This window comes from Ovis aries, chromosome X, assembly GCF_016772045.2.
Source record: "Ovis aries strain OAR_USU_Benz2616 breed Rambouillet chromosome X, ARS-UI_Ramb_v3.0, whole genome shotgun sequence".
Lineage (NCBI taxonomy): Eukaryota > Metazoa > Chordata > Mammalia > Artiodactyla > Bovidae > Ovis > Ovis aries.
In genome coordinates, this window is record NC_056080.1 from 129,209,455 (window position 1) to 129,233,855 (window position 24,401).

At 41.2% G+C, this 24,401-nt stretch overlaps 2 protein-coding genes across 2 annotated transcripts in view; one reads left to right on the forward strand and one right to left on the reverse strand.

The window, feature by feature from the left end:
- Positions 1-24,401, reverse strand: part of LOC121818353 (uncharacterized) — a 37,712-nt gene that overhangs the window by 13,164 nt on the left and 147 nt on the right. Inside the window, exons 2-4 of the mRNA XM_060408000.1 lie at positions 22,728-23,490; positions 16,764-16,868; positions 10,280-10,338 (exon numbers count right to left, since the gene is read on the reverse strand). Coding sequence (XP_060263983.1) covers positions 10,280-10,338; positions 16,764-16,868; positions 22,728-23,490 — 927 coding nt within the window. The remainder of the gene's footprint in view (positions 1-10,279; positions 10,339-16,763; positions 16,869-22,727; positions 23,491-24,401) is intronic.
- Positions 22,230-24,237, forward strand: TCEAL1 (transcription elongation factor A like 1). Its single transcript, XM_015105120.4, has 3 exons — positions 22,230-22,329; positions 22,759-22,818; positions 23,185-24,237. The coding sequence occupies exon 3, from the start codon at positions 23,203-23,205 to the stop codon at positions 23,680-23,682; it is 480 nt and encodes a 159-aa protein (XP_014960606.1). The 5' UTR covers positions 22,230-22,329; positions 22,759-22,818; positions 23,185-23,202; the 3' UTR covers positions 23,683-24,237.

Here is a 24,401-nt window from a genome sequence, read left to right on the forward strand (position 1 = left end):
AAGGCCCCAAACCACATGATCATCTCAAAAGATACAGGGAAAAAAAACATAAATCCACTACTTTTTCATGATAAAAATATCCAACAAACTAGGAATAAAAGGTGACTTCCTCAACTTGATGGAGGAAATCTACAAAAAGATGCAACTGACATCACACATAAGGATGAAACACTAAAATATTTCCTTCTAGGAACTGAAACAAGACAAGGATGACTTCTATTGCCACTTCTGGAGGTTGTACTAGAGGTTCTGGCCAAGGTAATTAGGCAAAAATAAATAGGCATCCAGTTAGGAAAGGAAGAAGTAAAAACATCTCTATTTGAAGATTACAGTCTTGTACATAGCATAACCTAAGGAATCCATGAAAAAAAAAAACTATGAGAACTAATACATGAGCAGAACATGGTGGCAGGATACAATATCAACATACAAAAATCAATTGTATCTCTTTATAATAGAAATTAGCAATCTGAAAATTAACTGAAGAAAATGATTCTACTTATGATGACATCAAAAAGAAAAATATTTTAGGGATACATTTAACAAAAGAAATTTCAGGCTTATAAATTGAAAATACAGAATGTTGTTGAAAAAATTAAAGAAGACCTAAATAAATAAAAATAAATTCCATGTTTGTGGATTAAAAGACAATATTGTTCTATTGGTCATATTACCTAATTGATCTACAGATTCAATTCAATCCCTATCAAAATCCTATCTGGCTTTTATGTAGAAAATGACAAGGTGATTAAAAAAAATCAAAAGATGCAGAATAGATAAAACTTAGTTTAGAAAGAATAACATAGGCTATCTTATACTTCTTAATTTCAAAACCTACTAACAAACGACAGTAATCAAGACAGGGTGGTACAGCGACTAGAGATGATCATACTAAGTGAAGTGAGTCAGAAAGAGAAAGACAAATACCATATGATATCACCTACACGTGCAATCTCAAGTATGACACAAAGGACCCGATACATGAAACAGAAACAGAATCAGGGACATAGAGACAGACTGGTGGTTGCCAAGGGGGAAGCGGGTGGGAGAGGGGAGGAGCAGGAGTTTGTGGCTAGCAGATGCAACTGATATTATATAATGGATAAGCAGCAAGGTCCTACTGTATAGCACAGGGAACCATATTCAGTATACTGTGATAAACCATAATGGAAAAGAATATGAAAAAGAATAAATATATATGTATTTTATGTATTAAATGTCTCAGTATATATATACTGAGACATTTAATTGTACAGTAGTGATTAACATATTGGTATTCAACTATACTTCAATAAAAAGAAATTTAAAAAAAAGACAGAATGGCCCTGTATGCAAGACAGCAAAAGAGACACAGATGTGTAGAGTGGACTTTTGGACTCAGAGGGAGAGGGAGAGGGTGGGATGATTTGGGAGAATGGCATTGAAACATGTATACTATCATGTAAGAAACGAATCGCCAGTCTATGTCCGATGCAGGATACAGCGTGCTTAGGGCTGGGGCACGGGGATGACCCAGAGAGATGTTATGGGGAGGGAGGGAGAAGGGGGGGTTCATGTTTGGGAACGCATGTACACCCGTGGTGGATTCATGTCAATGTATGGCAAAACCAATACAGTATCGTAAAGTAAAATAAAGTAAAAAAAAAAAAAAGACAGACTGGTACTGCCATAAAGACATATAGATAATGGAAAAGAATTTAGTCCAAAAGTAAATTATCACATATAGGGTCAATGGATTTTTGACAAATGTAACAAGACAATTCAAAGGGGGAAAGAATCATTTTAAAACTAACAGTGACAGAACAATTGGATATCCAGATGCCAAAGATTGAATTTAGATCACTACATTATAACATACACAAGGGTGATAAATATTAATGCAAGAGCTAAAATTATAAAAACTCTTAGAAGAAAACAGGAGTAAACCTTCATGTCCTTAGGTTTTACAGTGTTTTCTTAGATATGACAGCAAAAGCACATGTGACAAAATATAAGATTAGAAGTCATCAAAATAAAAAAAAACTGTGCCTCAAATGATACCACTAAGAAAGTGAAAAGACAACCCACAGAGTGGGAAAAAATACTTGTGAATCATTTATTCAATAAGGAACTAATTTCCAGAAAATACAAAGAACTCTAGAAATTCAACTATAAAAAGACAAGTAACCCAACTAAAAAATGGGCAAATGATTTGAATAGATATTTATGAAAGTCATATAGATAACCAATAACCAATAAGCACATGTAAAGAAGCTCAATACCATTAGTTGTTGGGGAATGTAGATCAGAATCAAAAGGAGAGAACACTTCATATAAATTATGGTGGTTAAAATTAAAATGATGGAAAATGACATATTTTATTGAGGATGATGATAAACTGGAGCTTTCAGATTACATCTGAGTTTATACTAATGAGGTAACTCATGGTGAGTCCCCAGATAGCTTCAGGTTAGGGGCTGGTCACCACAAGGACCAAATAAATTATTAGAGGGATATGTGGACAAAAAAAATGTTACCTGCCATTCAGGCAGACAACATGTTGCCTACTATCAAGCCATCAGCCACTGCAAGCATCTACAGTGGTTCACCCAGAGGGTAATTCAGGATGAAGAAAAACAGAACACTGGCCCTAGGTAGTTAAGATTCCTATCAAAGGGAAAATTTCAGTGAGCCCAGACTCTTGTATTTTACCACACATAGAAAAGCACTAAAATTATTAACTTGAGAGGTCTGCTTTTGTGATTAACAATAATTTTTGATGTTCAACTACAAGTTTGTTTTTGGTTTTGTTTTTCAATAAAAACTCCTATATATCGTGGCTCCTGCCTTATCTCTTTGGAACAGTTCCTCAGAGCTATCTGACAAGCTGTATCCTGGGCTACAGTCTTCAGCAAGGCCACTGAATAAAACACAATTCTCAGCTTTTAGGCTGTGCATTGTTTTTCAATCCACAGCTGAAACTTTCAGTCTTAACATCCCACCCCTCTCCCCTGACCTCTGGAGAGAGAAAGACTGAAGATTTCCTGCCAAAAAATTTTGGCTCCCTGTCCACCAATGGCAAATAGAAATATGGAGACAGTAAGGAGGAAATATAAAAGAGTAGTTATATTTTTGCCTGACAAAAGGGAAACACAGCAGGCTAATGCTAAGAACTGTATACTCCTTCCTGGGGTACTGAGGATCTTATAGGTAGAACTCATAGTCCAGGGTGAGTGAAGGTTTTGTATTCTTCTTCTTCTTGCATTATTATAAAATAGTCACTGCTGGCATCAGCCAGCCTGGTATATGGGTCCATTCCTTTCTGGGTTATTGGCCTGTGACCTTTTTTCTGAAATGTAAACAGCTATAAGGGGTAACCTGCTACAAGAGAGTACAGGGAGGATAAATACCAGTGCAGGACATAATTCACACAGTATTAGGGGGTGATAGGTTAGCTTTCTGAAGAATAGATCTAGCACAGACACTACAGATTAATAATAGTGAGTGAAGTCACTCAGTCATGTCTGACTCTTTGCGACCCCATGGACTGTAGCCTACCAGGCTCTTCTGTCTATGGGATTTTCCAGGCAAGTGTACTGGAGTGGGTTGCCATTTCCTTCTACAGAGGATCTTCCTGACCCAGGGATTGAACCCGGGTCTTCCGCATTGTAGGCAGACGTTTTACCAACTGAGCCACCAGGGAAATCCAGATTAGTAATAGTTAAAACTAAAATTAGCTAGCTCTTTCAGGCCAGTTTAGGTTTCTTCTCTAGCCTGTTCACTGTTCTCTTTATTTTCCTTGTTTTTCAGGAGGGAAAAAAAAAAAAAAAACTCATTTCTTTTTTTTTTTGGCAGCAGATTGAGTTCAATCACCATTGGTTGATGATTTAATCAATCATTCCTATGTAATAAAACATCCATAAACCACCCTAAATGACAGGGTTTGGGAAGCTTCCGGGTTGAATGTGCTGGGAAAGTGGTGTGTCTAAAGACAGCAAGGAAACCCTGCCTTTCTACTTCCCCCCAGTACCTTGCCCTATGCCTCTCTTCCATTTAGCTATGCCTGAGTTGTATCATTTAAAATCAATACTAGAAACTAAAGCATTTTTCTGAGTGTTGTGAATTGTTCTAGTAAATTATTGAAATTGAGGAGAGGGTCAGTCAGTTCAGTTCAGTCGCTCAGTCGTGTCCGACTCTTTTCGACCCCATGAATCGCAGCACGCCAGGCCTCCCTGTCCATCACCATCTCCCGGAGTTCACTCAGACTCATGTACATCGAGTCTGTGATGCCATCCAGCCATCTCATCCTCTGTCGTCCCCTTCTCCTCCTGCCCCCAATCCCTCCCAGCATCAGAGTCTTTTCCAATGAGTCAACTCTTCACATGAGGTGGCCAAAGTACTGGAGCTTCAGCTTTAGCATCATTCCTGCCAAAGAAACCCCAGGGTTGATCTCCTTTAGAATGGACTGGTTGGCTCTCCTTGCAGTCCAAAGGACTCTCAAGAGTCTTCTCCAACACCACAGTTCAAAAGCATCAATTCTTCGGCGCTCAGCCTTCTTCACAGCCCAACTCTCACATCCATACATCATGGGCATCCCCAAATTTGTAGTTGGCTGGCAGAAGGGTAGGCAGCCAGGGCACCCCATTTGTGGCTGCTGTCTGAAGTGGAGACATTCTTGTAGGACTCAATCTTGAAACAGTGATGTTAGTCTCAGAATTGAATTGACTTACAGGACACCCAGTTGAGGTTGAAGAATCAGAGAACTGGTTGGTGTTGAAAAACACGCTGCCTCTGTTGTCAAAAGTGGTGTCAGATAATACCATACATGGTGAAAAGAAGCTGAGAGGACATTGATAGATTCATTGGAAATAGAAACTAAACTGCATGTCAGCTCATTTACCAGAGAAAACCTGGGAAAGAGAGAGCTGGGAGGAGACCTGGGAGCAGAACTAATTTCAGTCTGCAGAACAATTTATGCTTCAGGACATTGTTGAAAACAATAGAGCAATCAGCAGGCCAGTTGTCTCTGGAGAATCAGAAAATTGGCTGCTGCGGAAAAATACACTGCCTTTGATATCAGAAATGGTGTCACATAACACCACACATGGTAAAAAGCAATTGAGAGGACATTGATAGATTCATTGGCAATATAAACTAAACTGTAGGTCAACTCATTTACCAGAGAAAACCTGGAAAGAGAGAGCTAAGAGGCCTGAGAACAGAACTAATCTCAGTCTGCAGAATAATTTATGCCTCAGGGTATTGTTGAAAACAGTAATGCAATCAGCAGGCAATTAGTAGTGTTTTAGTGGCAATTAGTGGTTGCATTTGGTCAGGGACAAAGAGAGTCCTGCCAAAAGGCACTGTCATTCCAGAGTGACTGTGGGCATACCTAAAGCTGTGCACACTGAGGAGCAACAAAAGACGTTTCACACATCTTATGTGTGTGGGCACAGGCATTACTTATTTAGAGACTCGCTGGATTACCAAAAATAATCTAAATTATCTAAAATTACCTAACTAGTCACTAAACAAATAACCTTGAAAAAAACAATAACAAGCCCCACATGGGGAGGAGGAGTTGCTATATTATCTAATATGTTGTTTTCAACAAAAATTTATGAAACATGCAAAGCAAGAGGAAAGTATGACCTATATATCAGGGGAAAAAAAAAAAACAGGCAACAGAAACTGCCTGTGGGGGGGAAAAACTGCCTGTGAGAATGAACATATTTCAGATTTAACAAAGACTTCAAAGTAGCTGCTACACATGTAATCACAGAACTAAGAAAAGTCATGATTAAAGAATTAAAGGAGGATGTGATGACGATGTGAAATCAATAAAGAGAATTTAAAAGAAAACAAATAAAAATTCAGGTATGAATTCAAAGTTACAATAACTGAAAAGAAAAATTCAACAGTGGATTTAAACAGGCAGACTAATTAGTTAACTTGAAGATAAACTGATGGATATGAATCAATCTGAACAATGGAAAGAAAGAAAGCTGACAAAAAATGTTCAGAGCCTCAGAGAAATGTGAGACACTATTAAACTCAATATTGGTTAAAGAAATGACTCCCAATTGATACATTATGGTGATAGATTATGGATTCTTGATCTCCAAAGAACAAGATTTAGCTTCGGACCAGAGACCAGCCTTGATCACTCAAGAGCTTTTGTGTAGCAGAGTTTTATTAAAGTGAACAAAGGGACAGAGAAAGCTTCTGACAGAGACAACAGAAGGGAGGCAGAGAGTGTCCCCTTTCGCTAGTGTTAGCAAGGGAGTTATATGTTTTAAATTAGTTATTCCATTCACTTAAGTTCAGTCGCTCAGTCGTGTCCGACTCTTTGCGACCCCATGAATCGCAGCACGCCAGGCCTCCCTGTCCATCACCAACTCCTGGAGTTCACTCAGATTCACAGCCATAGAGTCAGTGATGCCATCCAGCCATCTCATCCTCTGTCATCCCCTTCTCCTCCTGCCCCAAATCCCTCCCAGCATGAGAGTCTTTTCCAATGAGTCAACTCTTCGCATGAGGTGGCCAAAGTACTGGAGTTTCAGCTTTAGCATCATTCCTTCCAAACAAATCCCAGGGCTGATCTCCTTCAGAATGGACTGGTTGGATCTCCTTGCAGTCCAAGGGACTCTCAAGAGTCTTCTCCAACACCACAGTTCAAAAGCATCAATTCTTCGGTGTTCAGCTTTCTTTATATTCCAACTCTCACATCCATACATGATTACTGGAAAAACCATAGTCTTGACTAGACGGACCTTAGTCGGCAAAGTAATGTCTCTGCTTTTGAATATGCTATCTAGGTTGGTCATAACTTTTCTTCCAAGGAGTAAGCGTCTTTTAATTTCATGGCTGCAGTCACCATCTGCAGTGATCACTCACCTAGAGCCAGACATCCTGGAGTGTGAAGTCAAGTGGGCCTTAGGAAGCATCACTACGAGCAAAGCTAGTGGAGGTGATGGAATTCCAGTTGAGCTATTTCAAATCCTGAAAGATAATGCTGTCAAAGTGCTGCACTCAATATGTCAGCAAATTTGGAAAACTCAGCAGTGGCCACAGGACTGAAAAAGGTCAGTCTTCATTCCAATCCCAAAGAAAGGCAATGCCAAAGAATGCTCAAACTACCACACAATTGCACTCATCTCACACACTAGCAAAATAATGCTCAAAATTCTACAAGCCAGGCTTCAGCAATTCACGAAATGTGAACTTTTAGATGTTCAAGCTGGTTTTAGAAAAGGCAGAGGAACCAGAGATCAAATTGCCAACATCCGCTGGATCATCAAAAAAGCAAGAGAGTTCTAGAAAAACATCTCTTTCTGCTTTATTGACTATGCCAAAGCCTTTGACTGTGTGGATCACAATAAACTGTGGAAAATTCTGAAAGAGATGGGAATACCAGACCACCTGACCTGCCTGTTGAGAAACCTGTGTGCAGGTGAGGAAACAACAGTTAGAACTAGACATGGAACAACAGACTGGTTCCAAATAGGAAAAGGAGTACCTCAAGGCTGTATCTTATCACCCTGCTTATTTAACTTCTTTGCAGGGTACATCATGCAAAGCGCTAGGCTGGATGAATCACAAGCTGGAATCAAGATTGCCAGGAGAAATATCAATAACCTCAGATATGCAGATGACACCACCCTGATGGCAGAAAGTGAAAAGGAACTAAAGAGCCTCTTAATGAAAGTAAAAAGAGGAGAGTGAAAAAGTTGGCTTAAAGCTCAACATTCAGGAAACTAAGATCATGGCATCCAGTCCCATCACTTCATTGCAAATAGATGGGGAAACAGTGAAAACAGTGGCTGACTTTATTTTTTTTGCGGGGTGGGGGGGAGGTACTTAAAAATCACTGCAGATGGTGATTGCAGCCATGAAATTAGAAGATACTTACCTCTTGGAAGGAAAGTTATAACCAACCTAGACAGCATATTAAAAAGCAGGGACATTACTTTGTCAACAAAGGTCTGTCTAGTCAAGGCTATGGTTTTTCCAGTAGTCATGTATGAATGTGAGAGTTGGAATATAAAGAAAGCTGAGCACCAAAGAATTGATGCTTTTGAACTGTGGTGTTGGAGAAGACTCTTGAGAGTCCCTTGGACTGCAAGGAGATCCAACCAGTCCATTCTGAAGGAGATCAGCCCTGGGTGTTCATTGGAAGGATTGATGTTGAAGCTGAAACTCCAATACTTTGCCCACCTGATGCGAAGAGCTGACTCATTTGAAAAGACCCTGATGCTGGGAATGATTGAGGGCAGGAAGAGAAGGGGATGACAGAGTATGAGATGGTTGGATGGCATCACTGAATCAATGGACATGAGTTTGAGTGAACTCCAGGAATTAGTGATGGACAGAGAGGCCTGGCATGCTGTGGTTCATGGGGTCGCGAAGAGTTGGACACGACTGAGCGACTGAACTGAACTAATCTCCACTTTGAGAGCCCCAGGCCTCTTTCTCCTCCTCGGGGACCCCAGACTTCTTACCAACCTGCCTAGGAATTGACTCTCATAATGGTAACTCAAATCCAGAGAAGCCAAGTGAAGAGACCCAGAAATGATGCATAAGAAGGTTGATATAACAAAAGCTATGAATATATACTAGCTTTCCTTCTTTCTCTCCTAAGTTATATAAAGTAATAATTATAACAGTATATTGTTGGGTTTGAAGATATATAGGTATCATACATATAGATATCTCATGCTCATGCTCAGTTGCTCAGTGGTACCTGACTCTTACATATATATATATGTGTGTGTGTGTGTGTGTGTGTGTGTGTTAGTCGCTCAGTCGTGCCCGACTCTTTGCGACCCCATGGACTGCAGTCCACCAGGTTCCTCGGTCCATGAGATTTTCCAGGCAAGGATACTGGAGTGGGTTGCCATTTCCTTCTCCAGGGGATCTTCCCAACCCAGGGATCGAACCCAGGTCTCCTGCACTGCAGGCAAATTCTTTACCGACTGAGCTACAAGGGAAGTATATACATATATATATATATATAACAATAAAGTCTCAGAAAAGGGTAAAGCGAATAGTTACACAGGAATAATTTTTCTGTATCTCAATAGAATTAAATTAGCTATAAATCTGCAGCTCATTCTGGTAAATTAATATGTATATAGTAAATAACTAAAAAATATAGCCAAAAAGTTAATGAAATTAGAATGCAACATTAGAAAATATTCACTTAATGCAAATGAGGAATAGAGGAACAAAAAAAAAAATTATGAGCCATAGAAAACAAAAAGTAAAATGGTAAGTAGAAGTAAATCCAACTACATCAGTATTAATAGAAAGTGTAATGGATTAAACTATGCAAAAAAGATAGAGTTGTCAGACTGGATATGAAAAAAAGGCTAGGGACTTTCCTGGTGGTCCAGAGCCTAAGACTCTGCACTCCCAATGTGGGGGGGCCGGGAACTAGATCCCACATGCTGCAACTAAGAGTTTCATGTGCTGCAGCTTAAGATTCCAGATGCCACAATGAAGATTGAAGATCCTGCATGCCACAACTAAGACCCAGCACAGCCAAATAAATAAAATAAAGATTAAAAAATAATAAAGTCTAGTAATATGCTATCTGCAAGACACACACTTCAAAGATGCAAATAGATTTAAAGGAAAAGAATAAAAAAGATATACAAGCAGCAACCATAAGAAAGTTGATGTGACTATAATAATATCAGACAAAATAGACTTTAACACAAAAATGTTAGTAAAGACAAAGAGAGACATTTTATAATGATAAAAGGATCAATCTATCAGAAAGATATAACAGTTATAAACACATATGCACCTAATAAGAGAACATTAGAATACATGAAGAAACATTGACAAAAATAAATGGAAAGTAGACAGTTCAACAATAGTTGGAGATTTTCAATATCTAATAATATATAGAACACCTAAGCAGCAGACCAACAAAAAATAGAAACTTGAACATTATAAACCAACTAGAACTAATAGATATCTATAGAACTCTCCACCCAACAATAATAGGATTCTTCTCAAGTACACATGGAATGTACTCCAGAATAGACCACATGCTAGTTGACAAAACAACCATGATATATTCATCATCAACCATGATAAACTTGAAAGATTAGAAATACTATTAAGTATGTTTTCTGCTAACATGGAAACTAGAGAACAGAAAGAAATTTGGGAAAATCACAAATTCATGGAGATTAAACAGCATGCTCCTAAATAACCAATAGATCAAAGAAGAAATAAAAAAAGGAAATTCAATTATATTGAGATGAATGAAAATGAAGATACAACATACCAAAACTTTTGGGACGCAGCTGAAGCAAGGCTTAGAAGTACAGGTGTTGCAATAAATGCCTATATTAAAAAAGAAGAAAGATCTCAAATCAATAACCTAACCTTTTACCATAAGACCTCAGAAAACAGCAAACTAAACCTAAAGCAAACAGAAGCAAGGAAGTAATAAAGACTAGACAGAAACTATTGAAACAGAGACTAGAAAAACAGCAGAGAAAATCAATCAAACTAAAAGCTGGTTCTCTGTAAATATCAACAAAATTGACAAACCTATAGATTGAAAATAAAGAAAACTCAAACTACTAGAGTCAGAAATGAAAGAGAAGACATTACTACTGACTTTACAGAAATAGAGGGATTATGAAGGAATACTAAGAATAACTGTATGCCAAAGCATTAGATAACTTAGATGAAATGAGCAAATTTTTAAAAAGACACAAACTACCAAAACTGACAAAATGGGAAATATGAACATACCTATGAAAAGTAAAGAGAATTAATTAGTAAACAAAAAGCTACCCCAAAGGAAAAGTCTAGGCCCAGAGTGCTGCACTGGTGAATTATGCCAAACATATAAAGAATTACTACTACTCTCTCAAAAATTATTTTAAAAAATACAAGAAGAGAGAATACTTCCTCACTCATTCTGTGAGGTCAGTATTATCCTGGTATCAAAACCATACAAAGACACCACATGAAAAGAAAACTACAGATTAATATCTTTATAAATATGGATGCAAAAATCCACCACAAAAATACCAAAAAGTGAATTCAGCAACATATATAAAGAATTACACACCGTGAGCAAGTGGGATCTATTCCAGGAGTGTGAAAAGTGAAAGTCACTCAGTCGTATCCAACTCTTTGTGACCCCATGGACTATACAGTCCATGGAATTCTCCCGGCCAGAATACTAGAGTCAGTAGCCTTTCCCTTCTCCAGGGGATCTTCCCAACCCAGGGATCCAAGCCAGGTCTCCTGCATTGCAGGCGAGTTCTTTACCATCTGAGCCACAAGGGAAGCCCAGGAGTGTGAGGTTGGCTTAACATCCAAAATTTAACCAATTTAAAATGCCATAGCCATAGAATAAAACACAGGGACTTCCCTGATGGTCCAGTGGTTAAAAGTCCACCTGTCAATGCAGGGGACATGGGTTCAATCCCTGGTCCAGAGACTAAGATCCCACATGCCGTGGGGCAACTAAGCCCACGAGCTAAGACTGCTGAGCCTCAGTGCTACAACTACTGAAGCCTGCATACCTTACAACAAGTCACCACAATGAGAAGCCCACACACTGCAACAAAGAGTAGCCCCCCCTTGTTGCAACTAGAGAAAGCCTATGTCCTGCAAAGATGCAGTGCAGCCAAAACTAAAAGGAATAAACAAACAAAAGACCCCACAAAAACCACATGATAATCTGAAAAGGTGCAAAAAAAGGTATTTTAAAAAATCAAACATCTTTTTGTGATAAAAACACACAACACATTAGAAATAGAAGACAACTTCCTCAAGCCGGCAAATGGCACATACAAAAAATGCACAGCTAACATACTTAATGGTGAAAGACTGCATGTTTTCTCCTTAAGATTAGGAACAATACAAGGATGTCTTCTCTTCCCACCTCTATTCATCATTGCGCTAGAGGTTCTAGCTATGACAGGCAACACAAAAAGAAAAGGCATCCAGATTGGAAAGGCTAGAAGTAAAACTATCTTTATTCACAGCTGACATGATTTTATATAGAAAATCCTGAAGGATCCACTAAAAAACTGCTGCTGCTGCTGCTAAGTCGCTTCAGTCGCGTCCGACTCTGTGTGACCCCATGGACAGCAGCCCACCAGGCTCCTCTGTCCACGGGATTCCCCAGGCAAGAATACTGAAGTGCACTGCCATTTCCTTCTCCACTAAAGAACTATTAAAACTAATAAATGTGTTCAACAAGGTGGCAGAATACAATTTCAATATATAAAAATCAACTGTATTTCTATATACTTGCAATGAACAATCCAAAAAAAGTGACAATGAGAAAGCAACTCCATTTACAGTAGCATCAAAAAATAAAATACTTGGTGATAAATTTAACAAAAGTGTAAGAACTATACATTAAAAAAATTAAGAACAGGACTCCCCTGGTGGTACAGTGGAAAATAATCCACCTGCCAATGCAGGGAACAGAGGTTCGGTCCCTGGTCTGGGAACATTCCACATGCCGTGGAGCAACTAAGACTGTGTGCCATAACTACTGAGCCCATGTGCTACAACTCCTGAAGTCTGTATGCCTAGAGCCTGTTTCCTGCAATACGAGAAGCCACCATAGTAAGAAGCCTGTGCACAACAATGAAGAGTAGCCCATGCTCCCTGCAACTAGAAAAAACCCATGAGGGAACCAAGATCCAGTGCAACCAAAAGGAAAAAAAAAAATTTAAGAACACGGTTGAAAGAAATTAAAGCTCTAAACATGGAAAAACATCTCATCTCCATAGATCGGAAGACTTAATATTGTTAAAATGACAATAATCCCCACTTGATTTACAGATTAAATGCACTCCCTATCAGAATCCCTGTGAACATCTCTAGACACTGACAGTTCAGTTCAGTTTAGTTGCTCAGTCGTGTCCAACTCTTTGACCCCATAGACTGCAGTAAGATGACTCTAAATACACAACACAGAGCTACCATATGACGCAGTGATTCCATGCCTAGTTATACACCCAAGAGAAACAAAAACATATATGTCCACACAAAAATTTGTAGATGAATGTTTAAAGCAACATTATTCATAATAGCTAAAAGGCAAAAACAATCCAAATGTCCATTAATTGATGGATGGATTTTAAAGTATGGTATATCCAGATGATGAATATTATTTGGCTATAAAAAACAACTAAGTACTGACACATGCTACATTTATGAACCTTGAAAACATTCTGCTAAGTGAAAGAAGTCAGTCACAAAAGACCACATATTATGTGACTCCTTTCATATGAAAGGTCTAGAATAGGTATATCCATATAAACATGAAGTAGAAGAGTGGTTTCCTAAGTATGGGGAGAATGAGGGGGCTGATGGGTGATAGCTAAAGTGTATGGACTTTTGTTCTGAGATGATGAAAATGTTCTAATATTGACTGTGGTGATGGTGGCACATATTTGCAAATATACTAAGAACCACTGAAATGTACACTTTCAATTGTATGATATGTGAATCATACCTCAATAAAATTGTTTTTAAAAAAGAATGAAAGAGGTCATCGTTACAGATACTCCAGACATTTTAAGGATAGTAAGGGGAATATTATGAGTAGCAATTATATCAATAAACTCAAGGACATACATAAAATTGTCAAATTTCCAGAAAGATACAAATTGCCAAAGTCACTCAAAAAGAAATTGAAGGGGCTTCCCTGGTGGTTTAGTGGTTGAGAATCCACCTGCCAGTGCAGGGGTCATGGGTTTGATCCCTGGTCCGGGAGGTTCCCACATGTCGTGGAGCAACTAAGCCCCATGTGCCACAACTACTGAGCCAGTACTCTAGAGCCTGTGAGCCACAATTACTGAGTCCCTGTGCTGCAACTACTGAAGCCCACTGCACCTACAGCCCATGCTTTGCAACAAGAGAAGCTACCTCAATGGGAAGCCCATGCACCACAGCAAAGAACAGCACCACTTGCAGCAAATTAAAGAAAGCCCAAGAGCAGCAACAAAGACCCAGCACAGCCAAAAATAAATAAAAATTTTAAAAAAAATTGAAGACCTGAACAGAAGAATGGATCTTAACCATCAGGTCTCTAGAAGAAAATAAAGTCCTTAATTTATAAGTATATCTAGCTTCTACAGTGTAAACCATGGTCAATTTCAAGCTATCAATGTGACATCACTGAATGAAGATTAAAGAGATGAAAGCAATCAGCTTTCAATTAGCTAGTACAAGCCAGCTCTAACATGCCACTCCCTGTATCTATTAAAAAAAAATAATTTGTTTTTAAAAACTTCCAGGAAAACTCCAGGCCCAGATGTCTTCACTAGTGAATTCTATCAAACATTCAAGGATGAAATAATATGAATTTTACAGACTCTTTCAAAAACTAGAGAAAGAGGTCTCCTCTTACATAATGAGGCTAGAATTACTCTGATACTAAACAAAAACATTACACAAAATCTAAGACCAATATACTTCATGAACATAAATGCAAAAATTCTTTAAAAAATGTTGGCAAATTGAACCCAGCTATATATAAGAAGTATAATAAATGAGCTTTATCATGAGCTTGGTCATGCCAATATAATTCAACATACTAACAGGATACAGAAGAAAAATTATTACCATTTAAATAGATATATAAAAGGCATTTGATCCAAGACAATACCCACTTACGATAAAATTTCTTAGGAAATTCTGACTAGAAAGGAAGTTCCTCAGGCTGAAATAAGTCATCTATGAAAAAACTACAGCTGACATCATACTTAATAGTGAAACACTGAACACTTTCCTCCTATTAAAGGAACAATGCAAGGATGCCTGTTTTCACCACTGCTATTCAACAATGTGGGGCTTCCCTGGTAGTTCAATGGCAAAGAATACCCTTGCCAAGCAAGAGTTGCAGGTTCGATTCCTGGGTCAGGAAGATCCCCTGGAGAAGGAAATGGCAATCTACTCCAATATCCTTGTCTGAGAAATCCCACGGACAGAAGAGCCTGGTGGGCTCCAGTCCATGGGGCCCCAAAGAGTTGGACACAACTTAGCAACTAAATAACAGCAAGAGCAATTCAACAATGTACTGGAAATCTTAATTAGTTCAACTAAGGCCAGGGGAAAAAGTGTGTAGATGGGGAAGGAAGTAAAACTGTCTTTATTTGCAGGAATATTATGAGTATGTATATAGAATGCCCTAAGAATCTATTTTGGACTTCCCTTGTAACTCAGTTGGTAAAAAATCTGCCTGCAATGCAGGAGACCTGGGTTCGATTCCTGGGTCAGGAAGATCACTGGAGAAGGAAATGACAATCCACTCTAGTATTCTTGCCTGGGAAATCCCACGGACAGAGGAGCCTGGCAGGCTATAGTCCATGGGGTTGCAAGAGTCAGACACAACTTAGCAACTAAATCACCAAGCCAAGAATCTATATAAAGTTATTAGAACTAATAAGTGAATTTAGCCTGGTCTTATAGCAAAAACAGAACTGAGTCAACAGCCTTCAGCACATACCAGCCAAACAGGCCTGCAAGAGTTAAACAATCTTGGTTATTCTTTAGCTATTACTACTAACAAATATTTGCAGCTAGACTTGTGCTTCACAAAGCTAACTACTCTCTGAGTCCATATAGATTATACTCTACACATGGCATTCTCCTCCTCCAATACCCTGTTGTAGCATTCTGCATTTCAGAAAGAAGGTCCCAGGTCAATAACTTCAGGGACACCAGATCAAACAGTAAATTTTTGGTTTTTACTGTAACAGTAAAATTTCAGTTTATTTTACCAAACTGTAAAACAAAAACACTTGATGAGTTGCCTGGTACCAGCTGTGGCTGTTTTGAAACTTTGCAAAGAAAAAAAAAAAAAGCGAAACTTTGCAAAGAAAAAAAAAAAGTGAGACTTTCATTGGGATAATGAAAAAAAAATCTCTCCAATCCCCTAGAGAGAGGGGACATAGTTCTTGAGGCACTAGCCTGCTGTGTATTCCCCTTTGCCAGGAAAAGATAAAGCCATTTTTCTATTTCCTCCAAACTGTCTCTGCATTTTTTAAAATTTGGTACCAGTGGACAGGGGGCCAAGATTTTGGCAACCATCTCAGGATAAAAGGTAGCTATATGTGAATCAAGTATATATCTTAAATACTGGAAATAGTCAATTAGAAGATGAAAAACTTAAATACTATTTGCAATGGTATATCAAAAATAGTGAAGTCGGTAGGGATACATTTTAGGAAATACATGAAGACTTATACACCGAAAACTACAATATACTGCTGAGAGTAATCACAGAAGACCTAACAAATGACAAAATATACCATGTCATGTTTCAGAGAACTCAATACTGTCAAAGTGGCAATTCTCCCCAGATCTGTATACTCAGTATAATTCCAATTAAGATCCCAGCTGGCTTTTGTATATGTGTGAAAATTGACAGGCTGATCCTAAAATCTGTTAAGGAAATGCACAGAATCTGTAGCAGTCAAAGTAACCTTGAAAAAGAATATCAGAAGACTGGCAATAACTGACTCTGAGCTTTCCTATAAAGCTGTAGTAACCAAGACAGCATAGTACTGGCAAAAGGATAGGAGAGGAAATACACAGTATGTGTGTCTGTCATTCTTGCTGTTCAGTTTGCACATTGCATTCCCTGCACCCCATGAGCACCAAATTCCAATGGAGCCTTGAATGGGAGCTTAGCAAGACTCAAAGCAAGAAACTGGTAATCTGGTTACTTTTATGACTGCTGATAGCCTGGAGAGGCCACCCTCTTGATTGCACCCAGAACTTACTTGCAACACATAGTTCCATTCCAAAGAACGCGGAGGCGGTAGCAGCAGGGGGAATGTCTGGGCTGGAGAGAGAATTCCTCAAGTCCATCTCCAGACAGATGGGCCCTGCAAAGGCAAACCAGACCTCCATGGAGTCTGTGCTGGAGAGGGGCTCTCTCTGCAGGCAAGGGTCGGGGGGACTCTATCTGCCACACAAGTGCAGTCTCACCAGGGAGCAGGAATCCCTGAACCAGGACCTACCCTGGGCTTCCTCAGAGCTCCCAGAGAAACGCCACAGCCCTGGAGACTGCTGTCACGGCAGCAGCTGGCAGGGGCTGACAGTCTTCCCCCTTGGCCTGCATGGCTGCCCTGCCTGCCTTCTGGGACCTTCAGCTCCTGTTCCCTGAAAAGGCCTCTGCTGTCCACCTTGACTGCAAGTAAAAATGCCTACAGCCCACTGCCCAGTAGCAGTTTTACAAAGTTGTTAAAGGTTCAGTGTCTCATGTCACATTACCAGGGTTTAAATCCCATCTCTGCTACTCACTGGGCTTCCTTGGTGGCTCAATGGTAAAGAATTCACCTGCCAATGCAGGAGATGGGTCCCTGGGTCAGGAAGATCTCCTGGAGAAGGAAACGGCAATCCACTCCAGTATTCTTGCCTGGAGAATCCCGTGCACAGAGGAGCCCGGAGGACTACAGGCCATGTGGTCACAAAAGAGTCAAACACAAAATGACTGAGTGACTAAACAATTGCTACTCACTATTACCTGTTTCCATGGGAACAATTTGTAACCTCTCAGAACCTGAGGCATCTCACTTTCAAAATGGAGTTCCTTAGACTAAACTGTCACGGGACCCTAAATCAGCAGTATCAAATCAAATCCATGGGAAGAATTATTTCATCATCATCACCTTCCCTCCCCCATATGCGCCAAGTAGCAGATCACATTCCTTTGTACCAAATGGTTGTCACCATGGCAGAACCCTCTTCACTTTATCCTCTCAAAGGAACCCCAAATTATCTACTGTCAGGAAGAAACTTAGAGCCAATACAAAGACATTGTCTTCATTCCTTCTTTCTGGTTCTAATTCCTCATACCTCCCTGTCTGCCTTCTGTGTTTACCAAGTTCTCATTAAGGGTTAATTTATATTGGTTTGGGAGATTTCAGAGGCAACCATTAGCTTCTATCAGCTCTCCAGGCAAGAATACTAGAGTGGGTTGCCATTCCCTTCTCCAGGGGATCTTCCCGACCCAGGGATTGAACCCAGGTCTCCCACATTGCAGGTGGATTCTTTATTGTCTGATTCACAGCAGCAGAAGGTAAATCCACCCTACGAAAGGAAAGAAGCGGGGTTGGCCTGGCAAGGTATACTCCTGGCTGCCACACCCAAAGGGAAAAGGAATTTATTTTTTTCATTAGGAGTCAGAGCTCTTTGCTGAGGATCTCCCTTAGATCCTTCCTGAGCTTGCTGAAGTTATCATCCCATTTTGTACTAATAGTGTGCTATAAACTAATATTTTGTAGCTAATGTACTGAATCTGGATTCAAAGAATGAGGAAGTGAATCTTACAGACAACATTTAACCCAGAAAAATACAAGCTTCTGCACTTGGGTTAAAACTAAACTGATGGACTTCCCTTTTGGCACAGTGGATAGGGAATCTGCCTGCCAATGCAGGGGACATGGGTTTGATGCCTGGTCCGGGAAGATTCCACATGCCACAGAGCAACTAAGCCTGTGCACCACAACTACTGAAGCCCACATGCCGAGAGCTTCCACTCGACAACAAGAGAAGCCACCGCAATGAGAAGCCTGCACACTGCAACGAAGAATGGCCCACAATCACTGCAACTAGAAAAAGCCGACATGCAACAATGAAGACCCAGCTCAGTGAAAACTAGGTAAATAAATAATCTCTTTTAAAAAATCTAAACTGATTTACAGAAGTGCATTAACAGGGATTGAGGGGTTCTCAGCTGACTGCAACTTAAAGTGGATTCAACTGTGTGATATGGCATCTACGAAATCTACTACGATCTTAGGATGCACCTGTAGATATAACTCAGCTATTTTAGAATGAAGGATGTGGCCAAATCTCTCCATGCTACACCAGGAAGAATATTCAGTATTTTCAGACATTTATGAATTCAGAGGCATGTAGGATGGCGAGTGACTTTGAACAAATCTATCACATTAGAATGAGCCAAAATAACTTGGGAAATTAAACTGAACCAAAAAAAACAATGAGAAGGTAATTGTTTAAAGATTAAATGAGACAGCATATGTGACAGTGCTTAGTGCAATGCCTGGCACGCATGTTCAATTAATGTTAATAAAAAAGGATGATAATTAGTAGTATTAGTAGTATTATCATACTATCATTAGTTACTATTATTACAGTTAATACTTATAGAATGCTTTCTATATGCTGGGCACTACTCCAGGTCCTTTACATATACTGACTCATTGATTCCTCTTACCAGTCCTGTGAGGTAGGTACTAATCGTCTCCAGTTTTGCAGATGAGGAAGTAGAGTCACAGAAAAGTCGAGAATATCGCACAGTGTCTCACAGCGGGGCAGGGGAAGGAAGCAGAATGTTAACTTTGCCAGAGTCAGGCTGTCGGGGGTAAAAGGCATGTTTGTTATTTCATATGTCTTTGTGGGCTTCTCAGGTGGCGCTAGTGGTAAAGAACCCACCTGCAAGTACAGGAGATGTAAGAGACTCGGGTTAGATTCCTGGGTGGGGAAGACCCTCTGGAGGAGGGCACGGCAACCCACTCCAGTATTCTTGCCTGGGAAATCCTGTGGACAGAGAAGCCTTGTGGGCTACAGTTCATGGGGTTGCAAAGAGTTGGACATGACTGAAACAACTTAGCACACACGCACACAATTCTTTAGTAACACTCCAGAAGGGAGAACCAGGACCAATGTGTGTAAATTACAGGAAGGCAGATTTCAGCTCAAAGTGGGGGGGGGGGGAGGAGGGGGGGGACACTGAATGATTAGAACTGTCTGAAATTTCAGTGGGGTGTCTTTTAAGGTAGTGAGTTCTCCATCACAGGATGTAAGGGAAAAAAAGATAAAAGAATAAATAAATGGGATTCCTCTTGGAAAGAAACCATACTAATGATGAAGCCAACCCTTGGTGAAATGGATGAAGGGAATTCTCTGGTGGTCCAGTGGTTAAAAATCTAGGTTTCCACTGTAGAGGGAAGATCCCTGGTCTGTGGGTTGGATCCCTGGTCCAGGAACTAAGATCCTGAAAGCTGTGTGACCTGGCAAAAAAAGAATAAAGAAGGTATATTGAAACTTGGTTTAAAAGACACATATTGGGACTTCCCTGGTGGTCCAGTGGTTAAGAATTTGCCTGCCAATGCACAGGACACAGGTTCAATCCCTGGTCTGGAAAGATTCCACATGCCATGGAGTGACTAAGCTCATGTGCTTTAGAACCCATGTTCTGCAGCAAGAGAAGTCACCACAATAAGAAGCCCTCATACCACAGCTAGAGAGTAGCCCCCACTCGAAATAACGAAGACCCAGTGCAGTCAAAAATAATAGAAAAATAAATAAATTTTCAAAAATTAAAAAAAAAGAATCAGTTGGGTTGCCATATTTTTTTAAAGACGTAAAACAAAAGAAAAGTAAAACAGTTATGGAAAGGATATAATGTCTAGCTGTTTTGATGCTTCTCAACACAAAGTAAATTAGATGTTCAAGAAAAGTGACTAAAAGCTCTTAAAATGGGAAATTCCACATATAAACTTCTGTTTGGAAACTTACTAGACCACCTAGGATCCTCACAGGTCTAACGGTAACCTATCCTGAAAGTGTAAAATACAGTGAGGAGAGGTATAGTCTGCTCTCTGGAAAAAAGGGCATCTGCATGATAAAGTGGCATCTAGGTTGGTATGAGACGCAGGTATGAAGTTGAAGATCATAAAACACCATTAGATCCAAAAACACATGCTTGTAATAACTGTGTTAGCATGAGTTTAATCCTGGTACTCTGTGTACAGTCCACAGAATTATTGCATAGTTTAATATGAATGTCCTCTGTGCTGAATCTTTTTGGGTGTAGCAGTCCCAGGATGCAAATATTTGCTGATTTAATGAATTAATGTAAACTGCCTCAACCAGCAACACCAGGAGGTTGCTGTTCCAGAGACTGCTGGAACAGATTGCTGTTCCAATCCAAAGATTGAGTTCCAGCAAATTCTTTCTTACTTCTATTATAATTACTGAATTGTATATATACGTAGAGTACATATATACAATATGCAAATACATACATATATATATATAGTAATGCCATAGTGTTAAGTTGCTCAGTCGTGCCGGACTCTTTGCAACCCCATGGACTGCAGCCCACCACGCTCCTCTGTCCATAAGATTTTCCAGGCAAGGATACTGGAGTGGGTTGCCATTTCCTTCTCCAGGGGATCTTCCCAACGCAGGGATCGAACCCATATCTCCTGCATTGCAGGTAGATTCTTTACCGACTGAGCTACAAGGGAAGCCCATTAATAATGCCCTGTTCTCCAGAAGGCAATGGCACCCCACTCCAGTACTCTTGCCTGGAAAATCCCATGGACAGAGGAGCCTGGTAGGCTACAGTCCATGGGGTCACGGAGAGTCGGACACAACTGAGCGACTTCACTTTCACTTTTCACTTTCATGTATTGAAGAAGGAAATGACAACCCACTCCAGTGTTCTTGCCTGGAGAATCCCAGGGACGGGGGAGCCTGGTGGGCTGCCGTCTATGGGGTCGCACAAAGAGTTGGACACAACTGAAGTGACTTAGCAGCAGCAGCCAATGCTGCTCCCATTTCAGATAATCAATGTTTTCAAACTATTTGTACTTAGATGCATGAATGTGCATTCTGATTTATGAAAATCAAAGTACTCAGTCTTTTTAGATTCATGTTCTTTACAAACTTTACTTTATTCTAGAGTTCTAGAACTGAATGATTACTAATTTAGACTGGCGCTTCTGTTTGTGATTTAGGTCTAGAGACTCAAAAATCCTGAAGTCACGGAAAAGTGAAAGCTTATTGTCCATGAAAATGATAAGACTTGAGAATCATTTTGATAGAACCTAAACGGACATGATTGAGTTATGGATGTGGATTAAAACTGGAAGAGGTGGCATATGATAGTGGCTCATTAAAGAGAAACAGTTCAGTTTCAGTGCAGGATCTGAACTGTAAGGGAAATAATGGGCCTTGGTAGCTGATGACAGGAGAATGAGGGAGAGAGGTGTTACCAAGGGAAGGCAGAGAGGAAGAGGCAATAACCCTCAAGACTGGATGCTGACCGTCTCTGGTAACCAAGAAAAGGCACACGTAAACAAGAGAGGTGAGTGACGATGTCTAGTGTGTCAGGGGTCAAGAAATACCGGCTGGTTGCGGCAGCACGGCCGCCGGTCAAAGTGGTAACTGGGGATCTGAGCTCGGCGGTGACGCGCGGCCCTCACGTGACCAGAGCCCGTGTCTACCCAAGTCCTTCTCGTCCTGGTCCTTTTTGCCTGTCCAAACACCATCTGCCTATCGCCCTTTGGACGAGGGGAAAAGCAGAAGAAAGTAAGTCCCCTTCGCCCTCTTAAATCGGTGTGAGTGTTGGTGCTGCCCAGTAACCTCTGGGACTGGGATGGCACTGAGTCCAGGCGTTCTCCCTGCAAAACCCCGCCCCCGCGCCCCCATTTCGGTGTAAAAAATGGTGGTCTAGGGAGTGGGCTGGGGAGGTGAGTGGATCCCCCCGCCCGGGAAGACAACACGGGCATTGAGAACTAGTTTCTAAGCAGACCTTCGCTTTCACTTCCCGCCTGAAAAGAAATGACGAGCGTTACTGGGTAGGGGTGGGGTGGGGGGAGCACGAAGCTTTGAGCTGGAGCGGGGCGGGGGCAGGGGAAAACGGGGGGCGGCGGCCCGTGCCCAGAAAAGGGGCGTGAGTCAGTTTTTCCCTCCTCCCCGCCCCCTACCCTGTCTCGGCGTCTGTCTGCCGCTCCGCAGGTCACAGCGGCGCACCTGGAGGAGAGGCCGCCTCGGAACCAGCCGCCGGGAGAGGTCCAGGTAGGGGAAGGGGCGGCCAGCGGGCCGGGACGGGGTGCGAGGGAGGCTGCCGGAGGGAGCCGGGGCCACGGCACCGGCGGCCCGCTCCGCCCGGGTCCCTGCGGGAGAGGCCTGTGTGGCAAGGCCTGCCGGGAAAATGGTGGGCTTTCGGAAGGAGGGGGCGACAAGGTGGCGGGGGGTGGGAGGGGAACCGGACGCGGCGGGGCCCCGGGGCCGCAGGGCCCCTCGGTCAGCGGAGGCTGCAGGACTCGGGCCCGGGCCGGGGAAGAGGCAGGTACTGGAACTCGGGGGCGGGGTCTCAGTCCCGGCGGCGCGGACTCTGACTCGCCTCTGCCTTTCTCGTCTCCTCTGCATCACCGTGCTTAGAAAAAGACCATCCTGAACATGGAAAAAGCCGGCAAAGAGCCCGAGGAGCAGCCACAGAGCTCGCCCAAGGCGGGTGAAGAGCGGCCTTCTGTGGAGCCGTCTCCCGAAAAGTCGTCTCCGGAGGAGCAGTCTTCGGAGGAGGTGTCCTCGGAGGAGGAGTTCTTTCCCGACGAACTCCTTCCTGAGCTTCTTCCCGAGATGCTCGAGTCCGAGGAGCGCCCTCCCCAGGAGCGCCTGTCGAGGAAGGACCTTTTTGAGGCGCGGCCCCCCATGGAGCAGCCTCCTTGCGGAGTGGGCAAGCACAAACTAGAAGAGGGGAGCTTTAAGGAACGGCTGGCCCGCTCCCGCCCGCAGTTTCGAGGGGACATACACGGCAGGAATTTAAGCAACGAGGAGATGATAAAGGTAGCAGAGGAGATGGAAGAGATGAAGCGAGTACGGAACAAACTGATGATCATGCATTGGAAGGCCAGGCGGAACCGTCCTTATCCTATTTAATGTGTTCCGCTTTGAATTTTGTTTCGCCGGATGTATTATCACTTGAACTTGGCTTTTTCTTACATACCTTACAACGTCTTCCTAATCTGGACTTTTTGTGTGGCTATGAGGTATTTCTCTCGTAACTGGCATACAATTGCGTCTCACCCCCATCTGCAAGACGTCCTCTTTCAATCATGTCTTCTCCATTTGCATGGAAAGATGCACAACATATATTGTGGAGTGGAGAAAAGCAGTTTTCAAAAAGTATATGTAGTATCCCATTTTTGTAAAAAGTGTATATTTGTATATTAATATGCAAAGAAAAAACTCAGTATATACTGCAGAGATTTAACAGTGATTATCTGTGTGGTAGGATAACAGGTGATTTGTTTTGTTTTTCATTTTCGCTTCATCTGAATTTCTCATTTTCTCAAGATGAACACATTTTACACGTGTTACCAAAAAAAGACAATACAATGGGAAAAATTGTAAAGCAATGAAAAAATTTGTCAATCAGCTTATAAAGAAAATGTGGCACTTAATAAATACTTTGCAGAACTTTAAAAAAGAAAAGTAAATCCCACGTTTTTTTCCTGAATCTCTTAGAAATGTAAACAAATGTTTTCCTACTTAAATAGGAATAAGATGATTTATTATTTATGATTTATTTATTACGGGGCCTCAGTGGAACCAAGTGAGGTGAAGGTCATGTGAGCTATATTTTTTCCCCTACTGGC

What these genes read in the sequence shown, in the direction of transcription:
- TCEAL1 (XM_015105120.4), top strand. Translation starts at nt 23,203, where the DNA reads ATGGAAAAAGCCGGCAAAGAGCCCGAGGAGCAGCCACAGAGCTCGCCC.